General features: G+C 41.0%; 1 protein-coding gene across 1 annotated transcript in view; it reads right to left on the bottom strand.

Annotated features, from left to right (window-relative positions):
- Positions 1 to 1,632: 1,632 nt before the first annotated feature.
- Positions 1,633 to 21,447, bottom strand: part of dner (delta/notch-like EGF repeat containing) — a 275,113-nt gene continuing 255,298 nt past the window's right edge. The window contains exons 11-13 of the mRNA XM_073041483.1: positions 7,113 to 7,244; positions 6,217 to 6,463; positions 1,633 to 4,150 (exon numbers count right to left, since the gene is read on the bottom strand). Of these exons, the coding sequence (XP_072897584.1) occupies positions 4,039 to 4,150; positions 6,217 to 6,463; positions 7,113 to 7,244 (491 nt within the window). The 3' untranslated portion in view covers positions 1,633 to 4,038. The remainder of the gene's footprint in view (positions 4,151 to 6,216; positions 6,464 to 7,112; positions 7,245 to 21,447) is intronic.

The following is a 21,447-nucleotide window of genomic DNA, read 5'->3' as shown; positions in this document are numbered from 1 at the left end:
ATTGGAAGTGAGTTATTTTTGATCCTGTTTCCAAGCATATCCAAGTTGTAGTCTGCCAGTGTTAGTCAGGGCATCAACGGGGGTAAGGAAGGAGAGTGGAGTTGAGAAGGGTAAAAAATCAGCCATGATGGAGTGGTGGAGCAGACTCTATATGCTGAGTGGTCTAGCTCTGATCTTACGTCTGATGGCCTTACGGAACTCACAACCCCAACCTTTGTGCAATGTGATGTACCCGTCCTGTCGTGATCCTGTTGAATCCTTCACATCCAATTGGTGACCTGTAGGGTTACATGTAGGGTTACATGTAGGGTTGTTCTAATCATCACTTGAACAGAGCCACGTGTGAAGGAGATGGACTAACATGTAAGGTGCAACAGACAGCCCCTGAATCAAATTGGCTCTGCCCTATCCCTCTCAGCCTTCCAGACGGCTGATGACAGAATTATACAGTAAGCGCCACCGACTCCACATTATCAAGATCAAACACTGAGAAGATCAGGAATATTATTTAGTGACAACCTAACCTCTGCCTTTCATTCAGCAGGTGTTGTTTGAGTTCCTCTTCACCACCCCACAACAATGAGATGGTTCCCTAGAGGAATCCATTCTCTCTCAGGGTGCACTATACAGCATGCCACAGCATATGAGGTCCACTTAGAGAGCCCCCTTATTATTAACCCTCAACAAATAGTTGTGAGCATACATGTGGCAGGGACCACCTGCAGAGTGCCAGTTTCCAAGGACGTTCTCCTCTCCAAAGCTAGAGGGAAACTCCGAACTCAGCAGAAAAAGGAAAGAGGTGCATATTACACAGGTTTGGGCAAATGTTTGCCATCGAAGAGAATGGCTTCAACATTTTGCACATGACTACACAAACTTGGAGACCAACTTGCTTGCACGTTCAACAGGATGACAGATGTATTATAAATCACCCTTCAATATGCTATTAATTTCCATTGGGCAGGAGGTAGTTGTCGTTGTAAAGAGTTGGTACTGACTGTGGACAAGAATGCTGACAAGAGGGGATATATAATTGTTTCAGTTAGAGAGTCAGCTCAGTAATATGCCCTCCAGACCCATAGATCCCTTGCCGCCCAAATACACCCATGTGGTCACAGGGAGAATGTGCTCCTTACAGATAGTGGCAGAATTGAACCCAGGTCACTGGCACCGTAAGGGCATTTCGATAACCGTGCCGCAGATATGAAGAATAGTACAGAGAGAAGGAAGTGGTTCTGCAGTCACTCTGCATTTTAGCCTGGGGTAGCATGGAATCTCAGGGAGGAAGTCACTGGACATTGGAAAAGCAACTCCACATAGTCAGCATCCTGATGAAGGTCTCAGCCCAAAATGCCAACTGCTTATTCCTCTCCATAGACGCTGCCTGAGCTGCTGAGTTCCTCCAACATTTTGTGTATATTACTCAAGAATTTCTGCATCTGCAGAATCTCTAGTGTTCGCACAGTGACGTACTCTTTGTACATTAACATCAATAAATGAAAACTCATGGAGTGTCTAGTCTGTGTATTCTCAATATGCGCTCTAGGCAAATTACAATTTATGTCCGCACTGTGCAACATCTAACTTCTCAATGGTAATAATTAAAAACACAATAAACTGAGACTACAGGAGTTGTCGTATTGCTAATAGGGTGTTGTTTTGTGTAAGAGCTTTATTGTTTCATTAAACATACAGCTTTGATGCATGGATTTACTGGAGCAAATCAAACATCAGTCTACTTCAGGCTTTGCTCAGCATGAGCAGTTAGAAATTCAAGACGCACGTTACAGGTTGACACACCAACAAACAGCCCTGCTCCATCCACCACAAAGTAATACAAGCTACGAAAGAGCTAAAAAACGACAGAAAGAGTACAGATAGTACAGCAGCAGGAAAAAAACAGAAGCTTATATCAAAGTCTTTAACTTGCATCAAGAAAAATTCTTGAAGTGTACATTATCACTTTGTAAACCTCATTGCAGCTTTAATATGAATGCACAGAAGTTTCACATTCCATAGACTACTTCTGGTTTCATTACAATACCCAGTACTAAAATCTAGCTCCTAAAGAATGAGTCTCCCAACATCCTTGCCTCTTTATAAAAAACTGCTGAGTTCCCATTGATATTAAAGAGTTGAATTATTTTGCAGGCAACTTTGCTGTTTAATTATAAGGAAATAGAAAGAGAAAATTTAACACCATTAGATTAATTTGTAGGTTTATAAAATGATCAGGTTGCTAATATTATTGCAAAGGTTTAGAGACTGATAGCATCTTTCTTCCCTGTATAATAATGTGAGAGTGCTACTGTTGGGTAGAACACAAAAAATACCGGATGAACTCAGCAGGTCAGACAACATCCATTGTAGGGAGAGTTGATGTTAAGGGCCTGATGAAGGATCTCAGACCAAATTGTCAATGAGTTCTGATGAAGGGTCTTAGCCCAAAACATTGACTCTTTATTCCACTCTCTCGATGCTGCCTGACTTACTGAGTTCCTCCAGCATCTTGTTGGTGTTACTTTTGATTTCCAGCATCTGCAGATACAGAACCTTTAGTATTTATAATGTGCAACTGTTGGACCAGTTCTTCACTGGTGTGTTAGACCACCTGTAAAAGGTTCACTGGAATACAAAACTGTCTAGTTAATACCCTGTTGACCTAGATTGCAAATGCTGAATAATAGAGCATATTTTTGTCAATCCACTGTGTGCTGTTTTGTTGGCGGGGATATGATTAGCCTTATATCATAGGAGTACATTAACATCACACATGCTACAGCTATTGGTTCAACTTGCTTCTCTTGTCAAGGTCACTAACTCATTTAAGCACATTCGATTGCTAATGGGCCATTTTAAAAGAGCCTTTTAATTGAAAATCTCAGCAGCAGCAAGTACTTCATGATAATAAATACTTGTAACAGAATTTTCAAGAAGATTTTGATGATGAGTCTTGCTATTTAAGTTAAATTTCCTATAAAGGGTACCAGTGTGTAGAAATTAAGCATTCTGCAAAATACAATTAAGCTGATTCCGATAATTATGTAAATAGAGTAATTCACCATCAGAAACCCAACATAACTGTCAAATACTATCAAAGGATTAGAATTAATTTGTTTTTTTTCTGCATGTGTTTTTTTAATAATTTGAGAGAATGTAGGTTGGGAAATCGGCAAAGAAAATGGCCCTGAGTCTAATAGCGTGCTGATTAAACAGATATCATGTTTCTTTTTTCTTTAGATTCACATGAATCGGTTCTTGGGTCCAGTGTGGTCTCTCTCTGGTGTACAGTAATTTAGAGGAACATTACAAAATTGTGCCATTTCTCCATTAGTTACTCTTCCAGTTGCTCTGAATAAGATTATCAATTTAGTGACAATTCTCAGTGTTTGCACTTTAGACAGTGTCAGGTCCCCTTTAGACCATCACAGTATCCATGCAGAGGAAGTAACCCCAGTGTCTTGGACACTGTTCATTCTCAAGTTTTAGAGCTAAAAAGATAGTGTTGTAAGCTTCTGCATGCTCCACTCTCCCAGTAAAATGAGTTCAAAAACAAATCAAAATTACTACCATGGTGCAATATTGGTTCACAGAGACAGGAAAACACAAATATACAAACAATCAGATTCTTTAGCTTAGAGATTTCTGTGACTATTTCACAGTCTAATAAGATAAATATTTTTAATATCAGTAGCCACATTGAAAATATATTTCATTAACATAACAAATAGTTTAGAAACACAAACACTTCCAATTCAAATATTCTGCATAAAACTATTTTTAAATGACAAACTACTAGAAAACAACCATTAGCCCATTAAGCAAATCTCTTAAATATTTCAGCTGTTTCTGTCTTAAAAATATTTAACCAGTGTGTGTGTGCATGTGCCTGTGCGTGCGTGCGTGTGTGTGTGTGTGCGTGTGTGTGTGAGAGAGAGAGAGAATGTGTGCGTGTTTTTGTATGTATTTTTGTGTGCGAATCAGTCTGTGTTAGTACTTTTTCTTCCCTTTTTATACCCATAAAAGACGAGCTGTGCTTTACAAATCTTTTGTTTTGATTAAAGTGACCAGTGGTTTATCATCAGGACTGTAATCTTCATAGGCCACAGTGGTTGCATCATACATCGCTGGTCTGGCCTTCTTACCAAACCTAAAGTGATTAAAGATGGTGAGAGAGAGAGAGTGTGAGGATTTGTACTGTCATCAGAACAATTAACAAACACAAAACTTTATAAATTCATGGGTAGCTGTAAAAACATAGAGTTCTGTATGTATCCAAAATCTAAAAAATCTTTGCTATAATTTACTTGACTATGTTGTGATTAATAGTACAGGACGTTATTAGATCATTATTGTGATTCTCCCTGTCTGTGGCTACTAGTCATTGGTAACATCCTCTGGTAGATTCTCTGTGAAGGAAAAGAATTTCAGGATGTATATTGTATCCATTTCTCTGACATTAAAGGTACTTATTGAAACCTAGACCTAGAACCCTATTATTTAGAGTTCAGAGTAAAATTGAAAAGAAAGGGAGTTTAAATACAAGGAATGGTGGAAAAGTTGGTGCCACAGTGCACAACCATGATTATGTCAGAATCCAAAAATTGTTCAAGAGAGAAAGGCCGAAGACAGAGAACTTCAGAACAGTTAGCTGAACAGCTATTATTGGCAAGATGCTATAATCAAAGAAGAAGGTGAATCATATTAATTTTATGAGAGGCAAATCATTTTTGACAAATTTGCTTGAATTCTTTAGATTGTAATACAGAAAGTTGATGAGTCTGTAAATTTCCAAAAGACATTTCATGAGGCTGGTGTTTATATTAAAAGATGTTGGTATCAGAGGAAGTGTGCTCAAATGGACTGAAAACTGGCTGTCTCATTGAAAAAAGAGAGTGAAGTTGATGATTCTTTTTCAGATTGGAAGAAGGAAATTAGTGAGGTATGATGTGGATCACTTCTTGGTTCAGTATTTACATTAATAAGCTACAGGAAGGAGCAGTATGTAAGGTTTCTAAATCTGCCCGTGATATGAAAATAGGCAGAAAGGCATGTTGCAATAAAGATATTGATTCTTAAGGGGAAGATCTTAACGAAGAGAGATTATACATGAATAAAGTACAGAGGGATCCAGATCTGGGTATTCTAGTCTATGAATCACAAAAGGCTAGCTGGCAAGTTAAGAAGACAAACACACTTAGGTCTTCATTGCAAGGAGGTTGGAGTTTAATTTAGGAAGGATTTGATGCAATTGTACAGAGAATTGGTGAGGCCTCCATTTGGAACACTAGAGTGTTGGTCTCCTTACCCAAAAAAAACATATTATAATACTGAAAGCAGTGGAAAGGAAATTCACAAGGCTAATTCCTGGGATGAAAGGGTTGTCCTAACAAGAGAGATTAAATACTTTGGGCCTGTATTCTTAGTGGTTTAAATGAATGTGAAGTGATCTGATCTGATCATACACTGTAAGATCCTAAGAGGGTTTGACTGGATAGATAGTTGGATGTTTTCACTAGTGGGAGAGTGTCAAACAACGGGACATAACTACATGATAAGGGTATGGTTAATAGTTAACAGTATGGTAACAGGCTCTTCTGCCCCAATGAGCCAGCACAGCCCAATTACACCCATGTGACAAATTAACCTACTAACCTGTACCATTTTGGAATATAGGAGGAAACCAGAGCACTCGGAGGAAACCCAAGGAGTCACAGGGAGAAATTCCTTACAGATAGTGGTGGAACTGAACTGGGTCGCTGGTGCTGTAATGACGCTATGCTGACTGCTACACTACTGTGGCTCTCATTGGTCAACATAGTGCAAAAGGTGATGCTCATTATAGTATCAGATGATATTAAAAATAATTTTTTCCACCCTGACAGTTTAAAAGAGATTTTCCTTTCCACTGAACCTTTCTCTTTGCTTTACAAAGGTCTCCTTCCCCCTCATAAGAATTAATGACCACAACAGCATAATAGACCAAAAACAGAGGTACATAGAAATTTCCTTTGGCAGAGCGTGGTGGAATTCTCTGCACTTACAGATGGTGGAAGCTGGATCATTTAAACTGGAGGTGGATAAATATTTGATAGATTGAGAAACAGAGGCATTATAATTGAGTTTCTGTTGTTTGGGGAAGGTGGGTGGGCGGAGAAAACAACAGTATTGTTAGTTAAAGCTACCATCATGATGATCATTGCTAAGTGTCCCTACCTGGCATGTCGGATTGAAGCTATTGCATTGCTGAATTCGCTGTCAATGCTCCTGCAGTTGTAGAACTCCTCGTAAGATGGTCTGGAAGAGCCCTGGTACTCAATGCGGCTGATACGACAGATGCCCACAATTAAGATAATCAACATCAGAACGAAGGCCACACAGAGGGCTCCGATGATAATGTAGAGGGAGTGACGAGGCATTGTATTCAGGCTCTCTGCCATCTGATCAGATTTCCATTCCAGGTCTGCGTATTAATAGATACAGACATTTCAAGGCAAAGGCTGGTAACCGAAGGAATATATAAGTAAACAGCATAATTTAATTAAACAATGCAAAAGGAGATGCATTTTTTAAATGATGAGAAGTAAGTGATCTTAAATGAATGATTCGACAATGCATTTTGTTTTAAGTTATAGTTCATTGACTCGTTGTAAAGATCATAATTGCAAAATGCGATTTGGTACTGGTACTGTGATTACAAGAGGATGAAGGATTGTCTGTTGAAAGTTGGGTAAAAATCCAAGACTGCAACTTCTCAAATTATTATTCTTCAAAACTTTCTGTAAAGTTGCTTTGTGATTATTTCCAAAGGAATGAATAATAAAAACATCTCTCTCGCTGCTGACTGGTGTCCGGTGTATACTGAACTGTGGATAGCTTATCATTCTTAGGACTGATACGTCAGGTAAAATCAGAAGTCCTGCTCTTACACTAAGAGTTACTATGACTAATATCAAACAATTCTATCTTTCGGATGAACATTCCTGAGTTTATAACTGGACAGGCAGTAGGTGGACTGATTCTTCTGAATTAGATTATATTGATCCAAGAAGAACATGAATGGTCAACACACACTCCTGATGAGAGTGGAACAACACCTGTGAGATACTTACGGACATCGCAGTTAATGCCAACCCAGCCGTGTGGGCAGTGGCAAGTGTAACCATTTACTTCATCCACACAGGTTCCTTCATTATGGCAAGGATTGCTCTCACACTCATTTTCATTGGCCTCACATACCTCACCTACACAAGTAGAAGGACAGCAGGAAAATTGATTAGATTTGGGAGAAAGTTTTGGAAAGCCAGACCTTCTAGATAATGGTGAGATCTGCATGGACTCTAGGTGGGATGTTTCTTTGGACTGATGTTTTATTCATCTAAGGAGATAAATATGGTCAACATACTGTACATTTTTAAATTGTTCACCATGGTCTCAGAGAAATGGGTATATTTTACTCTCCAGGCATTGAATAACCTGAAATATTTGAACTCCATTGGGTATGGACCTCTCTAAGTGCCAGTATTGTCATGTTGGTGGAAAAGTAAATTATTCAGTTATAAATCAAAGAATAGAAATTTACTGCCACAACAGGAACTAAGAAGCTTGGTCATGAAAATGACTCAAAAGTTCACATCTTGATCTGAAATAGGAGAAGCAAGCTGAAGGAATTGTATTGTCTGTAGCAATCCTATATCTAAACTCTTTGAATTCATTTCCCATCTCAGTTCGGCCCTTGCCTTGGCATGATCAGTTGTATTTCCTCCTTGATAACTGTATTTACTCTGGTACTGATGTTGAATACAAAAGAAACAGCAAGCTTCCAGTGTTAATTTTGGAAAACTACTCACTGAAACTGCTACAGGATGAGCCACAGGGTAAAAGCCATAACATTGGAACTTTAATATATAACATGGAGTAGGCCATTTAGCCCCCTGAGCCTGCTTTGCCATTCAACATGGTTGTCTTCAGCCTCAGCACTGCTTTCCCATCCTACAGTATATCACATCTGTCTGGGACATACAGTCCCACGGTTATAGGCATAGAGTACGACAGTAATAGAATCATAGAGCACCACGGCACAGAAACAGGCCTTTTGACCCATCCAGTCTGTGCTGAATTGTTATTCTGACAACACATGGAACACAGTCCTCTATACTTCTCCCATTCACTACAACCCTAGCAACCAAGACTTTATCATTTCCCGTTAGTCACCTTATGACAAGACACTCCTGTGTCGAGTGTCACTTCACGGGCATACAATCAATTTATGTATATAAGCTACTTAGATATTTATATTTATTGTGTTTTTTTAATTATTATTATTGTGTTCTGAACCTTAATGTGTTTTTATTATGCTGCATCAGATTTGGAGCAACAATTATTTTGTTCTCTTTTATACTTGTACACTGGAAATGACATTAAATAATATTGAATCTGAATTCTGAATCCAAATTTCTCTTAAATGTTGAAATTGAAATTGCATCCACCACTTCTGCTGGCAGCTTGTTGCTCACTTGCGCCACACTCTGAGTGAAGAAATTCCCCCACAGGTTCCCCTAAAATATTTTACCTTTCACCCTTAAACTATGAACTCCAGTTCTCGTCTCAATCAACCTAACTAGGAAAAGCCCTGCTGGCATCTACCCTGTCTATAACCAGCTATATTTCGGTCTGATGGAAGAAAGTTTTCCTCATTTCGGTCTAAATGGCTAAACCCTTACTTTGACATTGTGATCTCTAATTCTAGATTCCTCAGCTGTGTGACACTTCCTCTCATCTCTACCCTGTTGAACTCAGCCACCTCTCATTCTCTCTCTGCATGAGAGAGACTCTACCCAGGAACCAGACTGGTAAAGTCATTTCTGTTGTTTAAAACTAATTGGTCAGTGGACCAAACTGAATAAAAATGTTTCATATGATTAAGTCCTTTTAAAATGGGTTATCACTTCTTAATCCTGGAAATTATTTTAAATGTAAAATTGAAAGATTTAAAAAATTGCTGACCAAGTGCATTAAATGCTGGGGTGGCACGGTAGTATAGTGGTTAGCACAATGCATTACAGTACAGACAACCTGGGTTCAATTCCCACTGCTTCCAGTAAGGAGTTTGTATGTTCTCCCTGTGATAGTGTGGGTTTCCTCTGGGTGGACAGTTTCCTCCCACAGTCCAAATATGTACCGGTTGGTAGGTTAATTGTAAATTGTCCCATGATTAGGCGAGGGTTAAATCAGAGGGTTGCTGGGTGGAGTGGCTCGAGGGCCAGACGGCCTATTCCACACTGTATCTCAATAAATAAATTATTGTGCTAGTTGATCACAGCTTTTGAAGAAATAAAATGCTGGTATTTATTTTCCATCAGAATCTGCTCCCACCCAGCTTTTATCTAGCCATGGTCATTTACTTTCTCACTTAAGTGGAAACTTGAGGAAGGAATATAATTATAGACAATGAGCATAATTGTTCTGCACAACATGTACCCTGCAGGGCCAGAACAAAGTGGGAACTCTTGGTCATGATATTTATATCATTTGCATCCTAACAGTAAGTGTCTACATAACTTGCTTTTTTTGATTCCCGTAATGCAAACACTATAAATGTCTTTAGTACACAGTAACACGCAGATGAGTAGAGTGTACTTCAGGTGTCATGATGTGTGGCCACGGCGAGGAGAATGATACGCTATAGTTAGCCAATTAATTAATAGTTCCAGGAGAAATTTGTGTAGCAGCAGTTTAATTGCTAGTAGCACAAATTCTTGTCTTGTTGTGCCAATGCAATGGCAGCACTATCATTAACAAATTTTTTTGTATGCAGACTCCTCCAGTACTCTTTCAAGATGTTTATTGCATTCTCCAAGTGTTTTGAGTTCACATTGGATGAAAAGATATTTGAAAACTTGCGCAGAGAGAGTTGAAACATATATGAGTAAATGTGACAGAAAGATAAGACCATAAGACATAGGAGCAGAATGAGGCCATGTGGCCCATCAAGTCTGCTCTACCATTCAATCATGGTTGAACCTTCTTTCCCCTTCTCACTGTGCTGCCATCTCCATCAAGAACCTATCAAGCTAAACACACCCAGTGACCTGAACTCCTCAGCTCCCTGTGGTAACAAATTCTACAAATTCACCACCCTCTGGCTAAAGAAATTTCTCCACATCTCTGTTTTAAATGGATATCCCTCTATCTTGAGGCTGTGCCCTCTTGTCCTAGACTCCCCCACCATGGGAAACATCCTTTCCACATCTACACTGTTTCTCGTATGATATCCCTTTAATTCCCAGAATCGTCCTCGTGAACCTCCTCTGAACTCTCTCCAATGCCAACACATCTTTTCTTCGATAAGGAGCCCAAACTGTTTAGAATACTAAAGGTGAGGCCTCACCAGTGCCTTATAAAGCCTCAGCATCACATCCTTGCTCTTGTATTCTAGACTATTGAAATGAATGCTAACATGGCATTTGCCTTCCTCACCACCAACTCAACCTGCAAGTTAACTTTAGGGTGTTCTGCACAAGGACTCCCAAAACTCTCTGCATCTCAGATTTTTGGATTTTCTCCCCATTTAGAAAATAGTCTGCATATTTATTTCTACTACCAAAGTGCATGAACCCTATACCGACCCCTACAGAACACCAGTAGTCACTGGCAGCCAACCAGAAAAAGGATCCTTTTATTCCCACTTGGTGCCTCCTTCCAATCAGCCAATGCTCTAACCATGTTAGTAACTTCCCTGTAATACCACGGGCTGTTAACTTGGTAAGCAGCCTCATGAGTGGCACCTTGTCAAAGGCCTCCTGAAAGTGGACACAAGATCCACTGCATCCCCTTTATCTATCCTATTTGTAATCTCCTTAAAGAATTCCAATAGGTTAGCTAGGCAAGATTTTCCCTTAAGGAAACCATGCTGACTTTGTTCTATCTTGTCCTGTGTCATCAAGTACTCCATAATCTCATCTTTAACAATTGACTCAGACATCTTCCCAATCATTGAGGTCAGGTTAACTGGTCAATAGTTTCCCTTCTGTTGCCTTCCTCCTTTCTTAAAGAGTGGAGTGATAGTTGCAATGTTCCAGTCCTCTGGCACTGTGCCAGAGTCCAATGATTTTTGAAAGATTATTACTAATGCCTCCACAACCTCTACTGCTACACCTCAGAACCCTAGGGTGCAGTTCATCTGGTTCAGGTGACTTATTCACCCTTGGGTCTTTCAGCTTTTTGAGCACCTTCTTGCTTGTAATAGTAACTGCACCCACTTCTCTTCTTTCACACTCTTCAACATCTGGCACACTGCTAGTGTCTTCCACAGTTAAGATGAATTCAAAATACTCATTCAGTTTATTTGCCATCTTCTTGTCCCCTGTTTTTATTTCTTTGGCCCAATTTTCTAGTGGTTCTATATCTACTCTCATCTCTCTATTTTTTACATACTTAAAAAAGCCTTTACTATCCACTTAGATATTGTTTGCTAGCTTGCTTTCGTATTTCATCTTTTTCCTCCTAATGCTTCTTTTAGTTGCTTTCTGTAGGTTTTTAGAAGCTTCCCAATCCTCTATCTTCCCACTAATTTTTGCTTTTGTTGTATGCCCTCTCTTCTGCTTTTACATTAACTTTGACTTCTCTTGTCAGGCACAGTTGTACTATTTTGTTATTTGAGTATTTCTTTGTTTTTAGAACACATCTATCCTACACCTTCCTCTTTTCCCCCAGAAACTCAAGCCATTGCTGCTTTGCTGACATCCCTGCCAGCATCTCCTTCCAATTTACTTTGGACAGCTCCTCTCTCATACATCTGTAATTTCCTTTACTCCACTGAAAAACTGCTACGTCAGGCTTTGCTTCCTCCCTATCAAATTCCAAGTTGAACACAATCATATTGTGATCACTATCTGCTAAGGGTTCTTTTACCTTAAGCCTCTTAATCATCTCCAGTTCAATACAGAACACCCAATCCAGTGTAGCTGATCCCCTAGTCGGCTCAATGACAAACGGCTCTAAAAACCATCTCATAGGCATTCAAACTCACTCTCTTGAAATCCATTACCAACCTGATTTTCCCAATCTCCCATGACAATCATAACATTGTCCTTTTGACACACCTTTTTTATTTCCCATTGTAAACTGTGGCCCATATCCCAGATACTGATGAGAGGCCTGTATCTAACTGCATCAGAGTCCTTTCACCCTTGCAGTTTCTTACTCAACCCCCAAGAATTCAACATCTTCCGATCCTTAGTCACATCTTTCTACTGATTTGATGCCATTCTTTATTAGTAGAGCCATGCCACCCCCTTTGCCTATCTTCCTATCCCTCTGATACGATGCATAACTTGGGCATTCAGTTCCCAACTATAACCATCCTTCAGCCATGATTCAGTGATAACCACAACATCAAACCTGACAATCTGTAAAAGTGCAACAAGATCATCCACCTTATTTCTTATACTCTATGCATTGAGATATAACACTTTGAGTACTGCATCCCTAATGCACTGACACTCACCCTGCTGGCTGCAATTATGTCCTATCATTTGCCTGGCAATCTGACTGCACACCATCTTCGCTTTTTTACCATCCGTCCTATCCTGAGTCCCTTCATTCCAGTTCGCATCCTCCTGCCAAATTAGTTTAAACCCTCCCCAAAAGCTCTAACACACTGGCCCGTGAGAATATACATGGCCTATCGGCAGCATTAACAGAACTTTACCAAGAAGGATTTCTCTCAGGTTGGCAGTGGTTATTTAAAAAGGGAACTTTGAGAGCGTTAGTCCATTGTACGTAGCCTATCAGCGGCTATAACCGGAGCACCAATTATGAGTTAGATAGCAGGGAATGTTCAGGCATAAAAGGGAGACACTGCCTAGTGGAACGGTCATCAAAGGAGTGGTCATCGATGCAGTGATCTGAGGCAGAGTGGTAGGGCTTTGGCTCATTCGGGCTTCGGCGATAACGGGTCGAAGCGAGGTAAGCTACCTGTGAGGAATAGAAACAGGAGGTGTCTGTGAGGCTGGTATTCTGTACCAGCCTCCCAGACGGCCACATTTGCACCAGGTGTGTCGAGCTGCAGCTCCTTAGGGACTGGGTTAGGGAACTGGAGATGCAGCTCGATGACCCTCGTCTGGTCAGGGAAAGTGAGGAGGTGATAGAGAGGAGCTATAGGCAAGTAGTCACACCGGGAACTTGGGAGACAGATAAGTGGATAACAGTCAGGAGAGGGAAGGGCAGGAGACAGATACAAGAGAGTACCCCTGTGGCTGTCCCCCTTAACAATAAGTATTCCTATTTGAGTATTGTTGGAGGGGATGGCCTACCTGGGGGAAGCAACAGTGGCTGTGCCTCTGGCACAGAGTCTGGTCCTGTGGCTCAGAAGGGTAGGAAAAGGAGGAGGATGGCAGCAGTGATAGGGGACTCTTTAGTTAGGGGATCAGACAGGCGATTCTGTGGATGCAGGAAAGAAACTCGGATGGTAGTTTGCCTCCCAGGTGCCAGGGTCCAGGATGTTTCTGATCACGTCCACAATATCTTGAAGTGGGAAGGAGAACAGCCAGAGGTCATGGTACATATTGGTAAAGAGAAGGTAAGGAAAAGAGAGGAGTCCTGAAAACAGACTACAGGGAGTTAGGAAGGAAATTGAGAAGCAGGACCTCAAAAGGTAGTAATCTCGGGATTACTGCCTGTCCCACGCGACAGTGAATATAGGAATAGAATGAGGTGGAGGATAAATGCGTGGCTGAGTGTTTGGAGCAGGGGGCAGAGATTCAGATTTCTGGATCATTGGGACCTCTTTTGGGGCAGGTGTGACCTGTACTAAAAGGATGGGTTGCACTTGAATCTCAGGGGGACCAATACCCTGGCAGGGTGGTTTGCTAAGGCTACTGGGGAGAGTTTAAACTAGAATTGTTGGGGGTGGGGGGGGAACCGAACTGAAGAGAGACAGAGGAAGGGGTGGTTGGCTTGCATATAGAGAAAGCTTGGAGACAGTGCAAAAGGGAGGATAGGCAGGTGATAGAGAAGAGATACACTCAGTCCGATGGTTTGAGATGTGTCTATTTTAATATAAGAAGCATCATGAATAGAGCGTATGAGCTTAGAGCATGGATCAACACTTGGAGCTATGATATTGTGGCCATTACAGAGACTTGGGTGGCTCATGGCAGGAATGGCTACTTAGGCTTCAGATGTTTCAGAAAGGACAGGGCGGGAGGCAAAAGAGGTGGGGGTGTGGCACTGCTGATCAGAGGTAGTGTCACAGCTGAAGAAAAACGGGAGGTCACAGAGGGATTGTTTATGGAGTCTCTCTGGGTGGAGGTTAGAAACAGGAAAGGGTCAATAGCTCTACTGGGTGTTTTTTATAGACCGCCCAGTAGTAACAGGGACAACGAGGGGCAGATAGGGAGACAGATTCTGGAAAGGTGTGATAATAACAAGGTTGTCGTGGTGGGAAATTTTAATTTCCCAAATATTATTTGGCATCTCCTCTGAGCAAGGGGTTTAGATGGGGTGGAGTTTGTTTGGTGTGTTCAGGAAGGTTTCTTGACACAATGTGTAGAGAAGCCGACAAGAGGAGAGGCTGTTCTTGATCTGGTATTGGGAAATGAATCTGGTCAGGAGTCAGATCTCTCAGTGGGAGAGCATTTTGGAGATAGTGATCACAATTCTATCTTCTTTACCATAGCATTGGAGAGGGATAGGAACAGACAAGTTAGGGAAGTGTTTAATTGGAGTAAGGGGAAACATAAAGCTATCAGGCAGGAACTTGGAAATGTACGGCGGAAATGTACGGCAGAAATGTGGCAAATGTTCAGGGGATAGTTGTGTGGTGTTCTGTATAGGTACGTTCCAATGAGACGGGGAAAGGATGGTAGGGTACAGGAACCATGGTGTACAAAGGCTGTTGAAAATCTGGTGAAGAAAAAAAGAAAAGCTTATGAAAGGTTAAAACAACTAGGTAATGACAGAGATCTGGAAGATTATAAGGCTAGCAGGAAGGAGCTTAAGATTGAAATTAGGAGAGCCAGAAAGGGCCATGAGAAGGCCTTGGCGAGCACTATTAAAGAAAACCATAAAGCATAAGACGTGTGAAAATAGGACCAAACAGGTGTGACAGTGGAAAAGTGTGTATGAAACCGTAGGAGATAGCTGAGGTACTTAATGAATACTTTGCTTCAGTATTTGCTACGGAAAAGGATCTTGGCAATTGTAGGGATGAGTTACAGTGGATTGAAAAGCTTGAGCATATAGACTTTAAGAAAGAGGATGTGCTGGAGCTTATGGAAAGCATCAGGTTGGATAAGTCTCTGAGACAGGACAAGGTGTACCCCAGGCTACTGTGGGAGGTGAGGGAGGAGATTGCTGAGCCTCTGGCGATGATCTTTGCATCATCAATGGGGACGGGAGAGGTTCCGGAGGATTGGAGGGTTGCAGACATTGTTCCCTTATTCAAGAAAGGGAGTAGAGATAGCCCAGTGAGACCAGTGAGTTTCACTTCAGTGGTTGGTAAGTTGGTGGAAAAGATCCAGAGAGGCGGGATTTTTGAACATTTGGAGAGGCCTATTTTTTAATAGGCATCCATTAGTCTTGAGAGACCATGGATTTGTGTTTTGGAAAGTTCCCAGGGCGCAGGCCTGGGCAGGGTTGTAAGGGAGACTGGCAGTTGCCCATGCTGCAGATCTCCCCTCTCCATGCTACTGATGTTGTCCAAGGGAAGGGCAAGGGCCGATAAGCCTTGGCACTGGTGTCGTCACAGAGCAATGTATGGTTAAGTGTGTTGCTCAAGGACACAACACGCTGCCTTAGCTGAGGCTCAAACTAGTGACCTTCAGATCACTGGACCAACGCCTTAATCACTTGGCCATGCACCAACACGGAGAGGCATAATATGATTAGGAATAGTCAGCATGGCTTTATGAAAGGCAGGTCATGCCTTACGAGCCCGATTGAATTTTTTAAGAATGTGACTAAACATGTTGATGAAGATAGAGCAGTAGATGTAGTGTATATGGATTTCAGCAACGCATTTGGTAAGGTAACCTATGCAAGGCGACCTTGCTTTGTGGATCCAGAATTGGCTCACCCACAGAAGGCAAAGAGTGGTTGTAGACAGGTCACATTCTGCATGAAGGTTGGTGACCAGTGGTTTGACTCAGTGATCTGTTCTGGGACCCCTACTCTTTGTGATTTTTATAAATGGAAGTGGAGGGATGGGTTAGTAAATTTGCTGATAACACAAAGGTGGGGGGTGTTGTGGATAGTGTGGAGGGCTGTCAGAGGTTACAGTGGGACATTGATAGGGTGCAGAACTGGGCTGAGAAGCAGCAGGTGGAGTTTGACCCAGAAATGGTTCATTTTGGCAGGTCAAATATGATGGCAAAATATAGTATTAATGGTAAGACTCTTGGCAGTGTGGAGGATCAGAGGGATCTTGGGGTCTGCATCCATAGGACACTCAAAGCTGCTGCGCAGGTTGACACTGTGGTTAAGAAGGCATATGGTGTATTGGCCTTCATCAATCATGGGATTGAGATTAAGAGCCGAGAAATAATGTTGCACCTATATAGAACCCTGGTCAGACCCCACCTGTAGTACTGTGCTCATTTCTGGTCACCTCACTGCTGGGAGGATGTGGAAACTATAGAAAGGGTGCAGAGGAGATTTACAAGGGTGATGCTTGGATTGGGGAGTATGTCTTGTGAGAATAGGCTGAGTGAATTTGGCCTTTTCTCCTTGGAGCGATGGAGGATGAGAAGTGGTGAGTGCATGGAATGGGCTGCTGGTGATGGTGGTGGAGGCGGAAACGATATGGTCTTTTATGAGACTCCTGGATAGGTACATGGTCCTTAGAAAAATAGAGGCTATGGGTAACCCTAGGTAATTTCTAAAGTAAGTACATGTATGGCACAGCATTGTGGGCTGAAAAGCCTGTACTGTGCTGTAGTTTTTCTATATTTATATGTAATATTTGTCCCCCTTGGGTTCAGGTGCAACCCGTCACTTGTGTACTGGTTATACCTCTCCCAGATGAGATCCCAATTATTCAGGAATCTGAAGCCTTGCCCCCTGCACCAGCTTCTCAGCCATGCATTTATCTACTAAATCATCCTGTTTCTACTCTCACTGGCATGTGACACAGGCAGCAATCCAGAAATTACTACCTGAAGGTCCTGCTTCTCAGCTTTCTACCTAGTTTTCTAAATTTTCTTTTCAGGACCTCTTTGCTTTTCCTTCCTATGTCATTGGTACCAATATGTACCAAGACATCTGGCTGCTCTCCCTTCCCTCTCCAAAATGTTGTGAACGCAATCTGAGATGTCCCTGATCCTGGCTCCTGGGAGGCAACATACTATTCGGGTGCCCCGGTCACATCCACAGAATCTTCTGTCTGCTTCTCTGACTATTCAGTCCCCTATCACTACTGCTACCTTCTTCTCTCTCTTTCCCTTCTGCACCATGGACCCAAGCTCAGTGCCAGTAACCTGGTCTCCATGGCATTCCTTTGGAGGTCATTCCCCCACAAGAGTATCTAAAATGGTATACTTGTTATTGAGGGGAATGGCCACGGGGTGCTCTGTGCTAACTGCCTATTCACACTTCTATTTCTCCTGACGGTAACCCAGCTACTCGCCTCCTGCACCTTTGAGGTGACTACTTCCGTGTAAGCTCTGATCAATTATAGACCATAAGACATAGCAGTAGAATTAGGCCATTTAGCACATTGAGTTCTGCTCCACCATCCAATCATGGCTGTCCCTTTTTTTTCTCCTCACTCTCCCTTACAAGCTGAAGGTCATCCAGTTGCTGGTCCAGAATCCTAACACGGTCTTCAAGGAGCTGCAGCTGGGTGCACTTCACATAGATATTGTTCCTTGGGACACTCTGGGTCACCTGGGACTCCAACATCTGGCATGAAGAACACACAACAGCCATTTAATACACTAGGTACATAGAACATTGAACATAGAAATCTACAGCACATTACAGGCCCTTCAGCTTACAATGTTTTGCCCTACCAAGTTCATTCACTTTGTTCTCTCTTATTTTCCCTCAGCACCTGGGATGAGAAAACAGAACTCACTACTTCAAGGAGAGCATGAAGTGAATAGTAGAGAGGAGGCTGGACAGGTACATGAGGGAGAAGGGAATAGAGTGTGACCCCAATGGATTTAGCTGAGGAATGATGGGAAAGAGATACATAAATGTTAGCACCGAATTGGTGGGGCCAAATATCCTATCTAGTCCAACATAATCCAATCTTCTGTACGCTGCTGCTTTTGGGAAGGAGGCCCCATCACTATATTAAAACAGTCTTCATTGTTTAGTCATCAGGCTCCCGAACCAGCATAAACAACCTCAACTCTGAGCTGATTCCACAACCTATCGACTCATTTCCAGTCACTGTGAATGCATGTTCTCAGTATGCATTTATTTATTTATTGTTTTTAATTTTGTTTGTATTTGCACAGTTTGCCTTCATTTCCACATTGGTTGTTCGTCAAACTTTGTGTGTAGTTTTTCACTGATTCCATTGTATTTCTTTATTCTGTTGTGAATGCCCACAAGAAAATGAATCTCGAGGTAGTATATGGAGCCATGTCCTGTGCACACTTTGGACTCTGCATTTAGTGCAACATTATTAGATCATAAGACATTGGAGCAGAACTAGGCCATTCAGCCCATCAAGTATCCTCTGCCATTCCATCATGGCAGATCCTATCTTCATATCATCTGCAAACTTTGCTACAAAGCCATCAATTCCATTATCCAAATCATTGACAAACAGCGTGAAAAGTAGTGGTCTCAATACTGACCTCTAAGGAACACCATTAATCACTGGCATTAACCCAAAAAGGCCCCCTTTATTCCCACTTGCTGCCTCCTGCCTGTCAGCCATTCCTCTATCCATGCCGGTATCTTTCTTGTAATACCATAGGAATTTATTCTTGTTAAGCAGCCTCACGTGTGAATCAAATACTTACTGAAAATCCAAGTAAATGACATCCACTGTCTCTCTTTTGTCCACTCTGTTTGTCACTTCCTCGAAAAAAAAATCTAACAGATTTATCAGGCAAAATTTCCCTTTACAGAATTCATGCTGACTTTGAATTATTTTATCATTAGTCTCTAAGTACCTCGAAATCTCATCCTTAATAATAGCACTTTCTCAACCATTGAGGTTAGGCTAACTGGTCTATAATTTCCTTTCTTTTGCTCTCCTCCCTTCTTAGAGAGTGAAGTGCCATTTGCAATTTTCCAGTCCTCTCGGACCATGCCAGAATCAAGTGATTCTTGAATGATCATGACCAGTGCATCCGTTATCTCTTCAGCAACATCTTTCAAGGCTCTGGGATGTAGTCCATCTGGTCCAGGTGACTTACCAATCTTATGACCTTTCAGTTTGCCTCGCACACTCCTGCTCCCTGACACTCATGGACCTCTGGCACACTGCTAGTGTCTTCCACAGTGAAGAAAGAAGCAAAGTACCCATTATCGTTGGTGATCTTTACCTTGGGAAAACAAATTACTGTCTTACTTCAGGTTACACCAGCAAGCTTTGTGCTTCATGAGCCAAGATGCCCTTGTCATTCTATTTGTAGATTCATGCCCATTTGTTTCTTTGGTAGGGTTTGGGTTAACTCAATATGCTACTGCCTGGTGTGCTTATGATACTGGTACGAGAGCTGTTACATTAAAAATATTCCTCATTGTCACAACCAGCATTGGGTAAAAATGAAAGGGGAGGCAGCTAATTGAATACGTAACTGAAATAGTGCATTCAGAGTGACACTGTAGCCGGGAAAGAACCACATGACCTGTCAGCTATGATAATGCTAGGAATCAATTGTTCATTTTTTGGATAATCAGTGTTCTAAAATACCTGGTGTAATATTGGACTTGTGCATTATTTATTTGCAGGTGAATATTTATTTTCTACATTTTACACTGTCTGAGCAATGCATTATATCAGAATATCAGCTTTTCTCAATGAGCTCCACAAATTAGCTTTTTACTAGATAAATTCGATTCAGTTTCAAATCCTCATAACTTTATAAGTAGATTATTATCTGAACATACAGACAGACAGACAGACAGACAGACATACTTTATTGATCCCGAGGGAAATTGGGTTTCATTACAGTCGCACCAACCAAGAATAGTGTAGAAATATAGCAATATTAAAACCATAAATAATTAAATAATAATAAGTAAATTATTCCAAGTGGAAATAAGTCCAGGACCAGCCTATTGGCTCAGGGTGTCTGACACTCTGAGGGAGGAGTTGTAAAGTTTGATGGCCACAGGCAGGAATGACTTCCTATGACGTAATGGTTTGCTTAAAGGACATGGTAAAGCAAAGTGCATTATGTTCTGCCTATAATACTTAAGGTGTACACACTAGGGGTACATTTCAAGCCAATATCTAGCAGAACTAGATACATATTAGATTTGCCAATAAAAGATTAGACCAACACAGTGGTGAAAAGTAATTTTGGGTTGGAAAATCAAAAAATGTAATTAGTTTGGATAATAAATAATAAGGGAAAGAAATTACTGATAGAGATAATCTGCAGGTCCATCTGATAGCAGCTAAAAGTAGAGCAAAATAAAAATAAAAAAAATAAAGGAATCATGGCTGATTTTAACCTTTATACAGACTGGACAAATGGTATTGGCAAAGATTACCTAAAGGAATCATATATTTGGTGCATTGTGACTTTTTCTTAGACAATAGCGAGTGGAACTAGCAGGGAACAGGCCATTTTATATCTTGTCATGTGAAATAAGCAAGGATTAATTAATCATCTTATAGGCAAGGAGTCTCTAGGGATGAGTGTTCTCACATGAAAGCATTTCATATTCAGTTTCACAGTGAATATCAGTCACAGAAGGCTTGTGCCTTCTACTTTAAACTGAAATAGAGGCCATGAATGCCGAATTGGCTGGGAAAATAGATTATAAGGAAGATATGAAATAAAAAGACATAAAAAAAGGAGTTACTTTGTAAGTCTAAAATGTGATATGTTCCAAACACCCACAATGAAAGAAATGTGGCTCTGTGGCTAAACAAGGAAATTACGAATGATAAACCAACTGGAAGAAAAGGCATATGGTGTTGCGATGATTAATAGAAGGTTCAAAAATTAAAAAAAAACAATAAAGGATGTCTCTAAAACAGTAAAAAGAAATCAGATTATGAAAGTAAGCCAGAAATGAATTGCGACAGTGTGTATCTGCAAGCAAATAAAAAGAGAAGCTAAAATGAAATGATTGGGGAATTAATAATGAGAAATAAAGAAATGTCAGAGATTTTGAACAGATAGTTTGTACCTGTCTTTACAGACAGGATACTAAATGCACTGATATAATAGCAGATTATCTATAGACCAAAAGAGAAAGAATAGCATAAGACAATTATAATCATCGGAGAAAAGCTACGAGACAAATTTA

The sequence above is a fragment of the Hemitrygon akajei genome, chromosome 3 (genome assembly GCF_048418815.1).
Source record: "Hemitrygon akajei chromosome 3, sHemAka1.3, whole genome shotgun sequence".
In the NCBI taxonomy this organism is placed as follows: domain Eukaryota; kingdom Metazoa; phylum Chordata; class Chondrichthyes; order Myliobatiformes; family Dasyatidae; genus Hemitrygon; species Hemitrygon akajei.
Note: the sequence above shows the minus strand (reverse complement) of the source record. Positions and strands in the feature narration are given on the sequence as shown.